General features: G+C 47.6%; 1 protein-coding gene across 2 annotated transcripts in view; it reads right to left on the bottom strand.

Annotated features, from left to right (window-relative positions):
- ELAVL4 (ELAV like RNA binding protein 4) overlaps nucleotides 1-7,901 on the bottom strand; it is a gene marked incomplete at its 5' end in the record, with an annotated part of 62,678 nt that extends 54,777 nt beyond the window's left edge. For both annotated transcript variants that reach the window (XM_080348765.1, XM_080348766.1), the window contains one exon: nucleotides 7,785-7,901. In XM_080348765.1, the coding sequence (XP_080204891.1) occupies nucleotides 7,785-7,901 (117 nt within the window). The remainder of the gene's footprint in view (nucleotides 1-7,784) is intronic.
- Between the last annotated feature and the right edge of the window lie 8,886 nt (nucleotides 7,902-16,787).

Genomic DNA, 16,787 nt, shown 5'->3' with positions numbered 1-16,787 from the left:
GCCCTGCCTGCCCTGCCGGCCCTGCCGGCCCTGCCTTTCCGACATGGCTCCTTTCAGACAGTCACTGACACACCAACACCTTTTCCCCCTCGTTTCTTCTCCTCCCTGTAACGCCAGTGCCCCATCAAAGCCTCAAATACGCTGGTACTTCACCAATAAAGACTGGTCACTTGAGGGAAAAAAAAATAAAGGGCAAGCGAGTAAACAGTCTTGGAATATTTGTTTCTCCAACATCTTCACTTTACACGATCTCAAACGGTTAAACGGACTCAAGTGCAAAGGCTAAGGCAAGGTACAGGTCCCCATTAAGCACTCTTTTTATTAGAATTAGATCTATTGTGCTTGTTGAATCGAGATGTTACCCTCCTCTTTGCAAAATTCTTTAGAAAACGAGCAACGTGCCTTGCTTTGGAAGCTCCTTGGAAGCCCTGCTGGGAACTGGACACTCACGCCAACAACTGACAAGCAGCATATCACACAAATGCCCTTTCCTTTCTCCTACAAATCCCAGCATTTTCCTCAACATCTACTGAAACGAGAAGGGCAGACGCACATGCATGAGCACATATACAAAAAATACACGCATACCCATCTCCTGCTCCATCCTGCTCGGCAAGAAAAAGAGAGAGAGGCAGAGAGGGAGAGCGGTGCGATGGGGGAGGGCGACTTCCCAGCACCCCAGCAAATCCTGCAAAGCCTGGCCTACCCTTTCCAGAGGTACCACGGCTTCCCACATCGCCCTCCTGCAGAAGGGCTGTATGCGCCCACTTCCCCCCAAAAACCCCAATGACATTGAAAAAATACTGCATTGCAGCATTTGCCAGTGCATCCGAGTGTATCCAGTCAGCTGTCCCACAGACAAACAAATGTACATGTTAATGTGTCCAGGCATGTAAATGAGTTGTCTAGTGGACACAGATTGCCTGAACAGACAAGTGCATTTGTCAAGTTATCTGCATCTCTCTCCGTCTCGCTATAATATTCTCTGCCACTGCCCGTTTCTTGCCTGGGGTGTTTGCTCAAATTATTTTGGAAGTGCAAGTTCCCAAAGAAAACAAATTCCCCTGCCGGAATATGGGAAGCAATCATACTTTATTTCTTCTGAGAAAGCTCGGGATGCAGAGCGGCTCCCAGTTATGTACCAACAGCACAACAATTACACACAGAAAATAACCTGCATTTAATTAGCACACTCCCAGCATACCAAGTAGGAAGGTTGAGGAAAAAAAATTCACTGTAACCTAGAAGATATTATTTAAAAAAAATAATACATTAAATATATGTAAGATTAACACAACTGGATTTTCATTCAACAGTCACAATATTTAACAGGACCAAATAAAGATGATGCAGACTATTCCAAACCCATTCAAATGGGATTTTTAAGTATAGCCCTTCTGGCTCATTGTAACCATCCTTTGTCACAACAGCTCGGGCTCACGTTGAGAGAGCTCAAAAACGGAAAATTAATAAAGACGAAGGCAAAGGAGGCAACCCAGACAGGCAGAGGAGAGGCAGCCGGATCCACACAGGAGCCTGGGCACCAGGGTGCACGGGCACAGGATCCCAGCCGGAGGGCTGGTGTTCACCCCGCACCAACACCCAGCTGTAAACCTCATCCCTTCTCACTCTGCTCACCAAGACCACATTGTTTTAAAAAAATGGTATGTCTAAAGACAAGTACATTTTCTCCACCTTTTTGTCTGAACAGAAGGAGGTTTTAACATTTTAATCTTTCTTTACTATCTGTAGCAGTCTGAATTAAATGTTGCTAACTTAATAGCTATTTTTCTATAGGAGGATGTACAATGCAATCCTTTATATGCAAAAAGAAAATGTCATTATGTACATGCAGGCTGTATTCATTAATATAATCTTAAAACAAAGAGGAGAGGAAGATCGGGGCAGGAACACGTGCGCCATAAAACAAGGATTACATTATTTTTAAATCTTTGTCGAAGCAGCAAATTGAACAGAAAACGAAAATGTAACTACTAGCTGCTGACTCTTAAAGCAAACAATGCAGCTGTGTACAATAAAAGGCACCCTTATTTATTGTCACGGCCAAGTTAGCAGATTCAGAACACAGGAGCTCTGTTTTGGACAGAAGAAAAATTATTTTACTCTCACGTACAACTACAATACATCTCAGAACACATCTCTGCACATGCACAGACCGTCAAATACAGGCTTTACACACGCACACACACCCTCCAGATTTTTGCCCTCCTCTACATCGCAAAGCAGTGCAGTTTACACAGGGCCATTCAATGAGTTATTCACAGGAAGGATTGCAGCAGAAGCGATACTTAAAACAAAGCAAATTGAAATGACCATTTAATTTATCTGTGTTTGTATTTAAACCAAGCACTACCAGTCGTGCTTGAATTTGCATTGCAAGTGATCCTGCACCAGAGAAAGGAAGCAAGTAAAGATCTCTGGGAAGGTGAGGACAGAGAGCAAGGCGTGTTCCGCACCCGAGCTGCTCTCCTGCCGCCCGATGTGCCACGGAGGAGCATCTTCTGGGCAACCACATTTTCATATCTTCTACGCTACTGTCTGTCACTTACTAGCCTACTATGCTTTTTTAGCACTCCCAGCACCAACAGCCTTGTCTGAGGATGCACTTCTGCTCTTTCCCATTACTGTGGTTTGCCTCTGCAATCAGAGCACCGCAATTAGCAGAATATTCAGCCGCAGTTCCAAAGTAAAGTTGCCACAGCAGCCCGACATGGCTCCAGCACACCGAGCAGAGCGGGCTGAAGGTGGGGCTGGAGACGAGAGCACAATACTCATTATTTGCCTAAATTCCACTCAGCACATAAACCCCGGGATATGGTGAACTCCCCTGAACTGATTATTCTGCCATATAACCATCTGATTTCGAAAAAATACCAATATCACTTAACACAAAATCACTGCTTAGGGTAAATTCATTCTACCTACTGTTCTCATAGGGACATTTGCTGGAAAATTCTAAGAAATGATTTGCAGAAGCTATCAGCTGTGGGAGTTCACTATTATACCTCTGTCAACTTCATTCAGTATAATTTCCATTTTGTTCCAGCACTGCCTCGCAGGATCCCTTGCCATTTTTTGCACGTACAATTTCACAGCAGGGAGGGGGGAGAAAAAAAAGAGAAAGATAACCCTCTTTGCAGAGGAGAAAGAACAGATGCTTAAAACCAGATTTCTAGAAATCACTGTAAGCCTGAGCCAGAAATGTAATTAACACCTATTTATAAAGAATAATTAAAGTTGTGACTGCCACAAAGAACAGCAGAGATAATCGAGGTAGCCCCTGCCTTTTTTTTCGGTTTTTTTACACTGTTTGCAGTATTCCCACATGATTGCCACCTGCTCCCCCACTCAGCTTCCCCTATGCTCGTTTCCCCGGCAACCTTTCATTGGCTTTTCCTCCCAGCTATCGCTTTCAGTTCGGCTGCTCAGTCTAATCTTATTTGTTTTACACCCATCAAAACAAGCAGCTAGACAAAGACAATCCTGTAAGAATGGGAAAAGACCGTCGCTTTGTTTCCCCGGTTATAATAAATATCCGCGGCTAAAGTCTGCAAAACGCTAAATTAAGGGGAGCGCGGGGGGGCCGGGACCCCCACCCCAGCACCGGGGGGCAGGGCCGGGTGTGCGCGGGTCCCAGCCCCCCCGGCCGCCCCGGCGCTTGTATCTGATCATGCCATTTTGCACAATCTGTAAGGAGAGGAGAAAAAAGGCACAAAAGCGGGGCCGAGCGGAGCGCATCGGGCTCCGCTGCCAGCAGAATACGCTCTAAAAATAGAAATACTAGGGGTTTTTTTTCCGCATAAATGGCTTTGACTTCTCCCCAGCATTTTAAAAAAGCACAAAACAACGCGGCTTCCCCCCCCACCCCAGCCCCCACCCGACACACACACACATACAAAAAACACACCCATCCATCCATCCATCCATCCGTCCATCCGTCCATCCGTCCATCCTCCGCAGCAGCGGCTCCATGGCAATGGCAATACCTGAATCTCAGAGGCGGTTAGCGGGCTGGGGTTTAAGGCTGGTGTAAGGCGAGCGGGGATGAGCAGGCATCCCGGGCTGCCCGCTCCGCCAGGCACATGCGGTACAATGACACCCGGCTGTCAGCAGAGCCCATCCTCGCCACTCGCAAACGCAACGCTCGATGGAAACGCCGTGGAGTGCCTTCACACTTACATACGTTAAACAGATATATAGATACACACACACACGCAGGCAGACATATCCCGCAAAAAAAAAAAATAAATAAAATATATATTTATATATATATACACAGATATATATATGTATATAAAAGCAAGGCTCCCTAATTTCATTTTATGACTCACGATCCGCCGCCCGAACAAAAGAAATTCGCGAGGCACGCGAGAAGCAAGACAAAACCCCACGAGCAGGCTCTCCCCGTTCACTTACCATTTTCAAGCCATTCCACTCCATCTGTGATCACAAAGATGGACCCTTACAGCCCCTCACAGAGTCAAAAGCAAAAAGAGCGTTATGTAAAAGCTGACATTCCTTCTTACAGCGCTGCTGCCCAACGATGCAACAAAATCGACATATACTAGGCGCTGCAACACATACAAGCCTCCTCCTCTTTTTATGAGGTCATGACAGGAAACTCTTTGAAATACAATATGCAGCATTTACTGAAGCTCATATAAATCACCCTCTTTTAAAATTACCATACCTATTGCGCAGTCCACCCAAAGAAAATTACCAATCTCGAGGCTTTTTTTCCCCCACCGACCGCCACCCCCCTTCCCAGGGCTTTGCTCTGCATTTGTATCTCCAAAATGTCACTGTGGAAATTAACTCCCCCCCACCGCCACTTAAAAAAAGCCTCTTCCTTCTGCATTTCAGTTAGCCACATACCAGCCCCGCATCAGAAACGAGCTGTTTGCTTTATTCTGAGAGCATCGCAATCACCTTAAAACGACAAAGTACATCCTTTATTAAAGGATACGCACACATTAAATATGAAAGAGAGAGCGGGGGGAGAGAGAAGGAGAAGGGAAGGGGAAAGGGAGAGATCACGCACAAACAAATCAGTAGCAGAAAACTCAATTCATGTGAAAACACAGGCTGAGAATGATGCAGATTCGGGGAGAATCTATATGTTAGCTTCTATATCTACCTCTATAGAAACCCGCTACGATCAGATTTTAAATCTACTAATACCTACCATAACCATTCTTAATGGCAAATATTGGGTCTTGAAAGGCTTCAACTCTTCTACAGATTTGCTAAAGGTTTTTCAGGGAATTATTTTTATTATCGGATTTTTTTTTAAAGATCCACCAAGCACAGCGCTAGACGTTTGCGCAGCGAGAATAATAGTTCTAATGAATAGAAAATGGTCGGTCCAGCGCGGCGGTCCCGGCCGGGCCTGCTGGCACTGCCGCCGCCGGCGCCCTCCCCGCCTTTATGGCCCATCTGTCAGCGGCGGGCGGGCGCTGATTGGCCGCCGCGGCGCGGGCGGGCGCTGCGACATCAGGTGCTATTGAAATTAGCCGCTGCCAGATTGACAATGTTAATGATTCGGTGACCTCTGCAACAACAGAGACCAGATTTCTGAACTGCTGCTTGTGTCTAGTAATTAAGGCCCGGCTGAAGAAACAACATGCATCCCTGTATTTTTTATTTCACTTGCTTTATTTTCTTCTCCCTCCCGCTCCCGCCGCGGCGCTGGAGCCCCCGGCCCGACGCGGAACCTCGGCCATGCTCCGGCGCCTACATCTTCTTACCTCCTGCTCGCCCGGCTCCCCGGTCCGGTGTATTTTAACCACCTTATCTTTTTCGACAGTTGCTTTCCGGAGAAATGCATATTTAATGATCTGCCTCTAGGCTTAAAGGCACAACAAAAGCACTTCGACATGCATTTAAAGCTGCATTTATTTTCAGGTACTATTGATTTTAATTATCAACCCACCTCTCCTCCCTCAGCCCCACGAGGTTTTTTTCAAAATACGTATTTTTAGAAGTGGATTTTACATTTCTGTCACTCGCTGCTGTCAAAGGCACAGCAGACACCTATTTGTCAGAGCGCTCCCCCTGAACAACAGTTGTATTTCACATTATTTCGCCACCTCGTTTCATTATTCTCCAGCTCTACAGGAAATAAAACCACCACGATCTTTGGGCATTTAAGAGATTTTTTTCCAGGCTCAGATAGAAACGTGCTCAACTTAACAATGCACACTCATTAATCCTCCGCTCGCCGCCGCTGACAAACTAACACAACTTCGCTTCCAAACAGCAATATTTCACCCTCTCCCTGCCACAGCAAGCTTATCAAAAATTATCACAAGTCGGGAAACATTCATTTCTTTCTATTACTTGGAATTATTTTCCTAAAGCTCGTTTTGACCAAAGTAACCAGGCATGGCATCCTGTAATTGCAACTAACCTCGAATGTACGCCCATCTCAACTAAAGCAACCGAGCGTTACTCCATTAACACACGTAGGAATCATTTAATTTTACCGTTCACACATGCGACAGCCGAATACGCTTTTTAAACATTCAGTATCGTGGCAAGCGTTCCTGAAGCCAGGAGCCCACACCGGAGAAAGCTGGGTGGGCCGTCTTATAAACCCCCTCAGCTCTTCCCTGGATAAAGAAACCTGGCTACAAACCACCAAAACCATCTTCTAAAATATGTCATCAGATGATCATTGTTCTAAAGTCTTATTCTCTTTAGAGCACAAATATGCCCTCCGAACTGGGAAGCTCTGAGCTGACATTCTGTACGTTCTGAATTTCCTTAAACAAACCATAGACACTCACGCACACAAACATACCAATAAAACATAGGAAACGTAGTAAGCTTATAAAAATCCAGCTACAAACAGACCGAGCAAGGAGAAAAATCACACTGAAAAGACATTATACGATCTACTTGGGGAATGAGCACCGAATTCAATTAAAACAGGAACAATGTGAAAGGCTGCAGAGGATTTCTCTCACCAGGCATCTTTTTGAGCACATTTGTAGCTTGGTAGAAACTAGTAAAGATTCAACTGGCTCGTAAGACAAGGCATCCTAACTCTGATATTAAGTGACCTCTTAGACCGAACACACGGGCATCGAAACGCTACAGAGCTTGTACATTACCATGAATTCTCGTGCAAATATACATCGAATATTAAAGTTAAATTTGTAATGCAAATTTTTGCTTCGGGTCTCTTTAGGGGTTAAATAACACCGAAAAAGGCATCTAGAAATTATTTGTAAGTCTTTTCAACTTCAGCCTAGTTTGTCACTAGAAATTCGTTATGCATATGAAAAGATTCAGCCATTTTTCGCAGACAATGATTGCACAGGCTGCTCTGAGGCACGGGCGATTCACCCACACGGACCAGGTGCCCGGCACGCCGAGCGCTGTCGCAGCCGCCAGCCCCGCACACGCAGCCCTCGCCGGGGACACGAGCCTCCGCTCGGCGCCCTCGGAGGCCTCTCCGCAGACACAAAGGCACAATCCTATTGTTGAGCAAGTCAACCTTATTCCCGTGTTTCCAACAGCACCCATTTATCTTTCGGGGTAAGGACTGACCACCCCGCCACGGCTGTGACACGTTAGCAAAGCACCAGATTCCCAGCACGGTCCCTCCTGCACCAGCCAGCCAGCCCTTCAGCAAAGCACATTTTTTAATGCAATCTTCCATCCTCACAAAAAGAAACTTGTCTTAAACAGCTAATCCAATATCAAAATGAAATCACAGGGTTGTTCCCCAGCTCCCCCCCCCCCTCCCCTCTCCTTACCATAAATGAGCAGTTTCTTGACTCATTAATGACAGTTTCCCTTAAAAGAAGTGATCTCATATCACTGAGCCCCTCTCCACCACGCATACATCCCAAAGGTTGCGGGTATCTTAGCATCAGTAGCCGCTAGCAAGCTCTCTCATACAGAGCCCAGATGGACTATACCAGAAGCCAATTCAGCGTTAATAACTACCTACTCTGTGCAGTTTAGAAGCCTTACGTGGCATAATGTCCTAGGCAACAGCAGCCGATTGAAACCGCAAATAAAAGCCAACCCAATTCTCCAAAAGCATCAAAAGGAAATAAAAAATACAAAATCGAAGAATGATTTTTTTTTTCCCCCAGATCTCCTCCTTCCATCAGATTAAACTGAATCCTTCACAGACAGATGAAAAAGGAGAAAAAACAGATGCTGCCCAGAAAAAGTGACAAAATATTACCTCATTATTTAACAAAGCAGCATTAAGCGTCCTGCTGATTTCAAACATCTTGCCACAGATTTTGGTTAAGAGAAACAGAGAGAATCCTTTGCAAGCCCTCTGTCTGCAAAGGGTTCTTCAATTTTCTTGCGCACAACAGAATAGTCAATATGTTATTTCCCTAGAGTTCGCACATTAAAACATCTAGTCAGTGAGCTGAATTTCCCCTTATCACACTGTAGACTCCTGTTCTATGCACTGCTCTCTTTGCAAGATTAGCCTGCCCCAAACATGGCTGTTGTTTAAACTATTCTTTAAAGTAACAGTTCACTCCATAACCACCAGGTGGGCAGTGTACACAAACCCAAGTAACCATCTTAAAGATTTTTCTTGGAATAGCTGCCGGTTGTGATATACGGCACGAATCCCCCACACTTGGCGAGCCAGGCCAGCCAAGAGAAAGGGAACGTGCAGTGTTTGATGCCCTTTCCTCCGCACAAGCCCACACGCAAACCCCCTAAAACCACTGACTTCTACTGCTGATTGTTACAGGGACCCTGACATTCACACAGGAGCGCTTCATTTGGCAAAAATGGACTACATGATAAAATCCACGCAGGTCTGAGAACAAAGTGCCATTAAAAGGAGCAGCACGCCCATAGAAACGGGCGGCACTGCAGGAGAAACCGCATCAGCCCAAGTTCGGCACCGCAGTTCTCCCACGGGAACGCAAAATCCAGCGTGTAAATAATTCACGTGTGGGTAGGGGCTGCTGGAAAATACACGTTATACCTCCCAGCAAATTCGAAGGCAAATGGGTAAGATACTGCTGTGACGTATTTTGGCATAAATTCATTTGCAAAATCACTGCTGCACGCATCAGAGCACAAGACTGAAATACATGGAAAGATCCAGTCTGACAGCACCCGAGTGTCCCAGGTTGGCAGAACGTCCCATTCGTGTGTGTCTGCAAGTTCGGGGCTTTTTTCTGCTTTAAGGTCAAAAACCTCAAGGAATACTTCCATCACTATTAAAGAAAGTACATTAATTCGCTCAATGCTCCACAGCAACACCCAGAGGCTCGAGTGAGACCAGGATCTGTGTGTTAGGTGCTGTACAAACATTGGAAAAGTCATTTCATGCCAAAGGATTGAGAAACACCACTTAGAAGACTGAGGCAACCAAGCCAGGTGTGAGAAAGAACGATAAGCACAGAGCATATAGATCAACAAGAACAAAGGGCACCACGAGTCTTCGGCAGCTGGGATGACCAGCACTGCAGAATTAAGGCATCTCTGGCAACTACCGGTGCTGAGGCAGAACCCAAAGGGTTATTTACTGAGGGTAAAGAATAAATGCATTAGATGGACAAGGGCTTCTGCAGATTTGTCACCTACAAAGCACCAGCACCCAATGTTTCATTTAGAGCAATCCTTGCTGACTAAGTACATGTGGAGCAGTGATTTTCTTTGTTGGCCTTTAACTAATACTAAAGTGATGCAGTAATGACTTAACCTTCTTGAATATGTATTGAGTTTCAAGTCATCCCTTTTTATATGAGGAGAAAGGTTATTTGCATTGATTTCTGTTTGCATGGAATAAGCTTATTTTCTCATTCACCATATGCCTTGAACACTAATTAAAAGTGTCACTTTCCTCTAATGTAAAAAAAGTAATCATCCAGTAAATAAGTATTCTTGGCTTTTTGGTCTTTGTGATAATCTATTTAAGGACTTTTTATTTCCAGGTAACTTCAGTGCTGTGATGACGACACACTCCTCCGATGTAAAAACATGTGTTTTATAAATATACTTTTTTTTTTTTCCCAAATGAAAAGGGGAAAAAATAATCTATTAGAGCATCTTAAAGGACCAGAGCGCTCGTACCCCCAGGCAAAGCCACCCGATCAACAGGAACCCTCCACGTGCCATGTGCCAGCAGCAGCGCAGCGCGGCAGGCGCCGGGCTGGGCTCACAGCGCCAGCGCAGCCGCAGGGAGGGGAGCGCGGCCACCGCGGCCCCGGCGCACCGCAGCACGACCTGCAGAACTCCGATCATCCTGCCCCAATACGACTGGAGCAAGCCATTCAAACGCTGCTGCCTGCAAACTACCACCTGCCTTTTTCCGTCCTTCCAGAAGGCTAAACATCTACACCTACAACTAAGTTATTCTCTTCCAAGACATTCCTATCGTAAAGTTAATATTGAATTCTGATCAAAGAGCATTCTGTTGTTTGCCAGACAGGAGGGTGCGGGTGGATGAAGACCAAAGGAGATGCACGCCATAGTCAGGAGATGGGTTTGAACCACACAATGGTGTAACAGAAGACGAGGGCTGGGACAGGCCATTACAACGTGCCGGCACGGGCCAGGAGGAACCTGCGCAGCGCCCATCGCCCGCCCAACAGACACAGCAGCGCTATCTTCAGCAACACCGAGCTCACAGCCTTTCCAGCAGCAAACCCCACAGGAGCCGAAGATACCCTGCACCACTTAAACCACCGGCAAATTCACTGCGTGACTAGCTAAAAAAAGGGCAATAGAAGAAAAAGGGAACACAAAGGGGTACAAACCCCTTACAAATGCACACAGAGCGCAAAAATGAATTGTTTTAAAACCATCCACGAAACGACAAGAAAATGTGAAAAGCCAAACATGCAATCCAGTGATGCTGAAAGTCACCTCAGGCCAAACCGCTCAGAGACCCAACCCAAAGCCAGAGCAGCAACCAGAGCTGACAAACCCAACCCCAGAGCAGCGGGCACAGACGGCCCTTCCCGCACCGCGTGCGGGACACGGGGAAGGACGGCTCAACACCTTATTTACCTAGATGGTAAGGATTTTTCCACTGTTATGTAAACAGCTTACAGGCAAGTGTACACACAAACACCACCACCCTTTGTTTAGCTACTGAATAGTTTAGAAAACAACCAGCAAAATAAAACAGCCTACCAAGTGCCCTGTGGAAATCCCGCAGGAGTGGGTGATCGAGAGGTGACACTGCAGGACACTGAAAACGCTCTTCAGGCAACTGCTCTTTAAGGTTATTGAACTCGTCTATTCGAGGAAGACACAAATTTTTAAGGTTTCACTACAACATACATACCAGTCATGATACTCAAATGCTACCTGCAGAAGAGGCTGAAACGCCACACAATTGTTGAGGAAATTATAGGTGAAAAAGACAACTGACATGGTCTGGAGCTTTTATTGGTTTATTCTAGCTGATGACCCCCTTGGGATCACTGGAACCGTCCCCGGCTCCGCTCTGGACCCACCACCAAGCCCCACGAGTTCTGACGCAATGTGCTGTCCGGTGGACTGAGCTCCCTCCCGATGCCGGGAGATTAAATATGGCACGGATCTACCTGACAAAGTTATCACCTTCTTGATCTGTGCCCTGAAAGGAAAGATAAATCAAAGAGAAGACGGAGATGTAGCTCCTTGAAGAGGCCTGGAATGAAAAGACACCAGAGGCAAACCTAGACAAAAGCCCTCCTACACACTTACAACCCTAAACGAGGAATTTAGATATATTAAGTTTAGGCAAGTAGTCACAGTTCCCACAGAAATCACACTTCAGCTGCTTTTGCACAAATATGCTATTTAATGTGTCTTGCCCACTTTCTTTTTCATGCCTTACGAGATGTGTAATTTGGATGCTGCAGAGCTGCTGCAAGTATCATACCCCAATTTTCCAAAGACCTGTTTATTTGCAAATCCCACTGTGGATACTTAAGTCTGAACGCTGGGAGACTGGAACAAAACTCTCCGGGGCACAGCAGAGCACAGAGGTAACAAAACGCAGAGATGTAAATAGCTCTGACGAGAGAGGTCTTCATGGTAGGAACGACATCCTCACTTTGAAAGCCGAAAGCTGGGCGTCCGCGCGGACGGGGCGGCAGGTACGCGGTGAGCCGCCCCGGGGGCGCCCAGGCGCGGGCAGGTGCGTCTGCAGCGCTGCCACGGTGCTCCGAGCGCTCCGAGAGGATGACTCAGCCCCTCATCAGCGTGTCCCAAGGGCAGCGGTGTCCCTGTCCCTGTCCCCTCACCAGCAGCAGTGTCCCTGTCCCCTGTCCCCTCATCAGCAGCGGTGTCCCTGTCCCCTGTCCCTTCACCAGCAGTGGTGTCCCTGTCCCCTCACCAGCAGCGGTGTCCCTGTCTCTGTCCCCTCACCAGCAGCGGTGTCCCTGTCCCTGTCCCCTCACCAGCAGCGGTGTCCCTGTCCCTGTCCCCTCACCAGCAGCGGTGTCCCTGTCCCCTCACCAGCGCCATGCACAGCAGCGCGCACCCGCTCACACCGCGTCCCGCCTGGCTGGATCTCAATGCATTTTAAAGAACCCACAGCCCGCGCTGCCAGACTGAAAGCCAAGGGCAGCATACATGCCAGGTGAGTGTGTTAATACAGCAGTTCTATCCCCTTCCCCAGTTATTTAAATTTTGGCTCAGGAACATACATCTCAACGCCTTCAGCCCTCTGGTTTTGTTTGCTTTTAAATGTACAGATACTAACACTTGCATTCAAGACCAGACATCCTGAATGCTACAGCCCGCTCCCCTACTCGCTGCCAGCAGGATCCAACCCAGCCTACAGAGCGAAACCATTCCCACACCGCTGTGGATTTTGCATAACACAGTTAGCAAAGTTTCAGCTGAGCACAAATGAAGAAGTTTTCAAAGATTTATGACTGCATTTTTAAAATGTATTTACTTGTAAATAATGAAAGGGCCCAGACACTGAGGAAGTCTAGACTTACCAGGGAGATTTACATGAGTTCAGCCATTTTTAATGCGCCTATGTATGAGCACAAAAACCCTCATAAAGAATTTGAACAAGGTCTTTCAATCAGCACTGCCTAACTTTAGAGAAGCCGGTGGATTCAGTTTAAACCGACCTGCAATACAGCGTGTTATACCCTGTGCGCTCCGGCCAAATAATATCAATAACGAGAATAAAGATAAAAGCCTGAAAGGGGGATTAATGTGCTGATGTTTCCAGGTTTTGAGACAGCAATCAGAACAAGGTCTGGGGAAGAAGGCGAAGTGGCCGGACCAGGAAAGGTACAGCCGCAACCCAACGGACCAGCGAGCAGCATCAGTGCCCGGCTCCCGCAACGCGCAGCTACGGGAAAGGAGGCAGGACCAGGGAAGATACAGAAGACAATAAAGACAATAAAAAGTGTCAAGAGCCATTAATTGTCCCAATTACTTCTTGTTAGAACAGCTGGCTCTTAGAGAGTATTTTAATAACAGCAGGCGGAATGTAAATAAGTATTACAATTTCATATAGAAAAAACCTCACAGTCCCATCTGCATCAACATTATCACGCAACCCAACCCAAAACCCAGGGTCCTTAAAGGACAAGAGAAAGTTTAAAATAGCTTAATTAAATAAATCAGTCCCAGTTGCCTCATGTTCCAAAGCTCACGCTCACATCCGCGAGTCCCAAGGTTTGTGAGATGCTTCCTGCATCCATCGTTTGTTCTGCTCCTGCGGAACGGGACCCCAACACTCGCAGATAAAGAGCTGCCACATCAGCACAGCCCGTGCAGCTCCTCAGTGCCCAGTTTCAGTTACAGAAATGGCAATTTCCTAACGAGAAGGAGAACAAAGAAGATGAAATACAGAAAGGGTAAGAGGCAGAGAAAGCAGAGCAGACAAACTCCAGGAAGGACTCGTGCCAGCTCTGACCGCTCCAAAACAGCACACGCGGGAAAGGAGCCACAGGAAGGCGACTCAGCGCCACCTGCGGCTCCTCCGCTTGCTCCCTGGGGTTCACCAACTCGTGTCCTGGGATAGGACAACTCCAGTCAGAAAGCCCTCAAGTTTTCCTACCCAATTTCACACATTTCCATGTGCACTTATGGTTTTCTTTAAACTCCTCTTTGCAAAACATCACACATCTCTTAACAGATGATTTTTAGCTCCCTACAAACTAAGGCAGATGAAGAACAATGGGTATTTTTAGCACTTTTCTTAAACAGAAACCCATTCAAAATATGTTAGTAGCTATAAAAATTGTTTGGAGGCTAAACTTGCCAATAAATAAGCTCGGCTGCAATTAGCAAGCAATACGTACTTGGCTGGGCTGCGGGGGCCTGTGCAGCCAGGCCGGGGGTCGGGGGGTGTCACCAGGGTGAGCTCCCTCCCGCTGCCCCCAGGCCGCGCTCTGTTCCGGACTCACCGAACAGCACCCCAGTGCCAACGCGGTCGCCGGTCCCAGCCAGCGCGGGTTCGCGCGGGGACAGTCCTGCGCAGCAAACTTCGTTTCTTTACCTGACAAGGTCACTCAGCCGGGTGACCACGGAGAGCCGGGCGATGCGGCACGTTTGGGTCTCAGCACAGCTTCCTCCCGACCGAGACGTCCGGCACGCAGCCGCGTGAACACACAGGGCAACCGCCAGCAACTGGCTGACGGGTCAGGCTCAACGGGTTATATTGGCAACAGTAATATAATTAATAATAACAGTAAATGGGGCTGTGTTGGGCTGATGACCAGCCACCAGTGGGTTCCACGGGGCCCCATCACAGCCCAGCGCTGCAATGGCTGCATACAGGACTCAGGCACAGGGCTGCAGAGAACACAAGGGCAGCTCAGCCATGGCGCAGAGTCGGGAGGTGCTGGGGCACTCGGGAGGGCAGGGGGCCCTGCAGCCGGACCTACACAAAGCACTGCTCGTTATTACCTGATCTGAATCACAACTCCAATCAGCAGAAGCCCCAAGAAAAAAAAGTGTTCCAGTACATACAATTCATGACTGTTGAGAAAAGCAACAATCACATCAAAAGAGCTGCTCTGAAAACCCATCCTGCCACAGGCCACCACCCTGCAGTTTAACAGCACCGCACTGCATTGCTTGAACACATTTATATTCTTCCAGGCAGTTTTCCTAATGTTTTGTACGGATTCCCCAATGCAACAACAAACGATCTTTACTTTAATAGTATCACCAGATGCACTGTGACCTGCATCCAGGGACACCCTGCTCTGCTCAGATAAAACTTAATTGTTCTTCTCACACTGAACAATGAAGGAACTTTAAACTCACCTAATAAACAAAATGGGCCTCTATTTTTCACATTTTTCCATAGCCCCAATGCCTACACAAAATTGTATAAAGCAAAAAAAATAGCTTCAAGAAAATGTTTCCAGAGAGCGTAGCTGACCAACATACACCTACTGAGCAGAGAACACATTGACTTTTGAAAGCCACGCCAAAGCCGAGATGAGACTGTGTTCTGCTGTGGCAGAGGTCCTGCTTCTGCGGGTAAAGGAAAACCAGGGGCGCTGGGGAACACTTGAAGAATATGCCAACTGCTGGCAACACGTGGCAAGATCTGTACGGCACGTCTGCACTGCCTGTTCGCCCACATCACCTCCTTCAGTTTTATTGTCTGGATCATCTTGCGCTCTCTGCCCAAACACCAGCTAGCACAGGGGCACAGCACACAATGACACGGCTTTGTGGTAGGAATTCCAGCTCACAACCTTTTAGGTTAATGCACCATTCAGATTTAAGACACAACAAAACTATTAACCAATTACTCTCAGTAAGCTCACTGGTAACTGGAAGATGGCCAACACTGACAACTAGGCCAATTATTCAGGAGCCACTGTGTGTTTGGGAAGCCACCCTGCCCAGCTGGTTGAGACCAGCGCAGGCTGGCGGATGACGGCACGTTACCTGTTGTGGCTCCGTCCCCGCTCAGCTGCACACGCTAGGACACCCAGACCGACGCTCAGGACTGGCACAGAACGCTCCTCATCGATCCAGATCACACTGCGCATACCAAACCTTTCCTCCTGCTCTTCCCGTCGGCACCAGCCAGGCCTTCAGCGGTTCGAGACTCCGGGCTGCCCCAGCGGGAGCCTGGACCCGCGCGGCCTGCGCCACGGACACCGCGGCCCAACACGCCGCGCGGGGGAGTGCGGCTCCGCACGCACCGCACGCAGAGGAAACCCCCGCAGGTCACGGACCCCCGAACCGCATCGCTTGCTGCCAGGCAGGGACAACCTCCCCCGCTGAATCATAAGATCGAAACAGCAATTTATTAAAATAAAAATCTGTCAAAACTAGACATATTGCATATTTCATAAGCTTTTAAGTAATGAATGAAGGAAAAAACCCCACATCTCTCAGACAGTCACATCATCTACACAAACCAAAATAAGACCAGATCCTAAAATGAATGTTGGGAAAAAGCGTTTAATGTACACAGCAACACCTTGCTCCAAATGCTTCCACAAGACCCTGAGAGAAATCACGTTAAAACCACAGCAGTCAGGCTTAAAGAAGGCTTTACGTTACCCAGCTCGTTAAGAAAGCAGAAGCAGCTTCACCATTTCCAAGCAAGAGACTATGTGTAGAGTTCAGATGAGAACAGACAGGCCAGATGCTCTGGTGTACCCAGCGTGCCCATCAGCACGCCCTGTCCTGTCTGCAAGCTCAGCCTAACGTTCTGTTAAAGCCTGACTGCCGCACATCGGAGCTGACGGGTTAGCAGGAGGGAGGCAGAGCGGCACGTCGGCTGATGACGGCCCCACGCCACACAAGGAGCCCAAATGCGCTGTTCAATGCTGCCC

Source organism: Nesoenas mayeri (assembly GCF_963082525.1).
Source record: "Nesoenas mayeri genome assembly, chromosome: 8".
Taxonomy (NCBI): Eukaryota; Metazoa; Chordata; class Aves; order Columbiformes; family Columbidae; genus Nesoenas; species Nesoenas mayeri.
The sequence above is the reverse complement of the archived record's forward strand: the minus strand, read 5'-3'. Positions and strand labels throughout refer to the sequence as shown.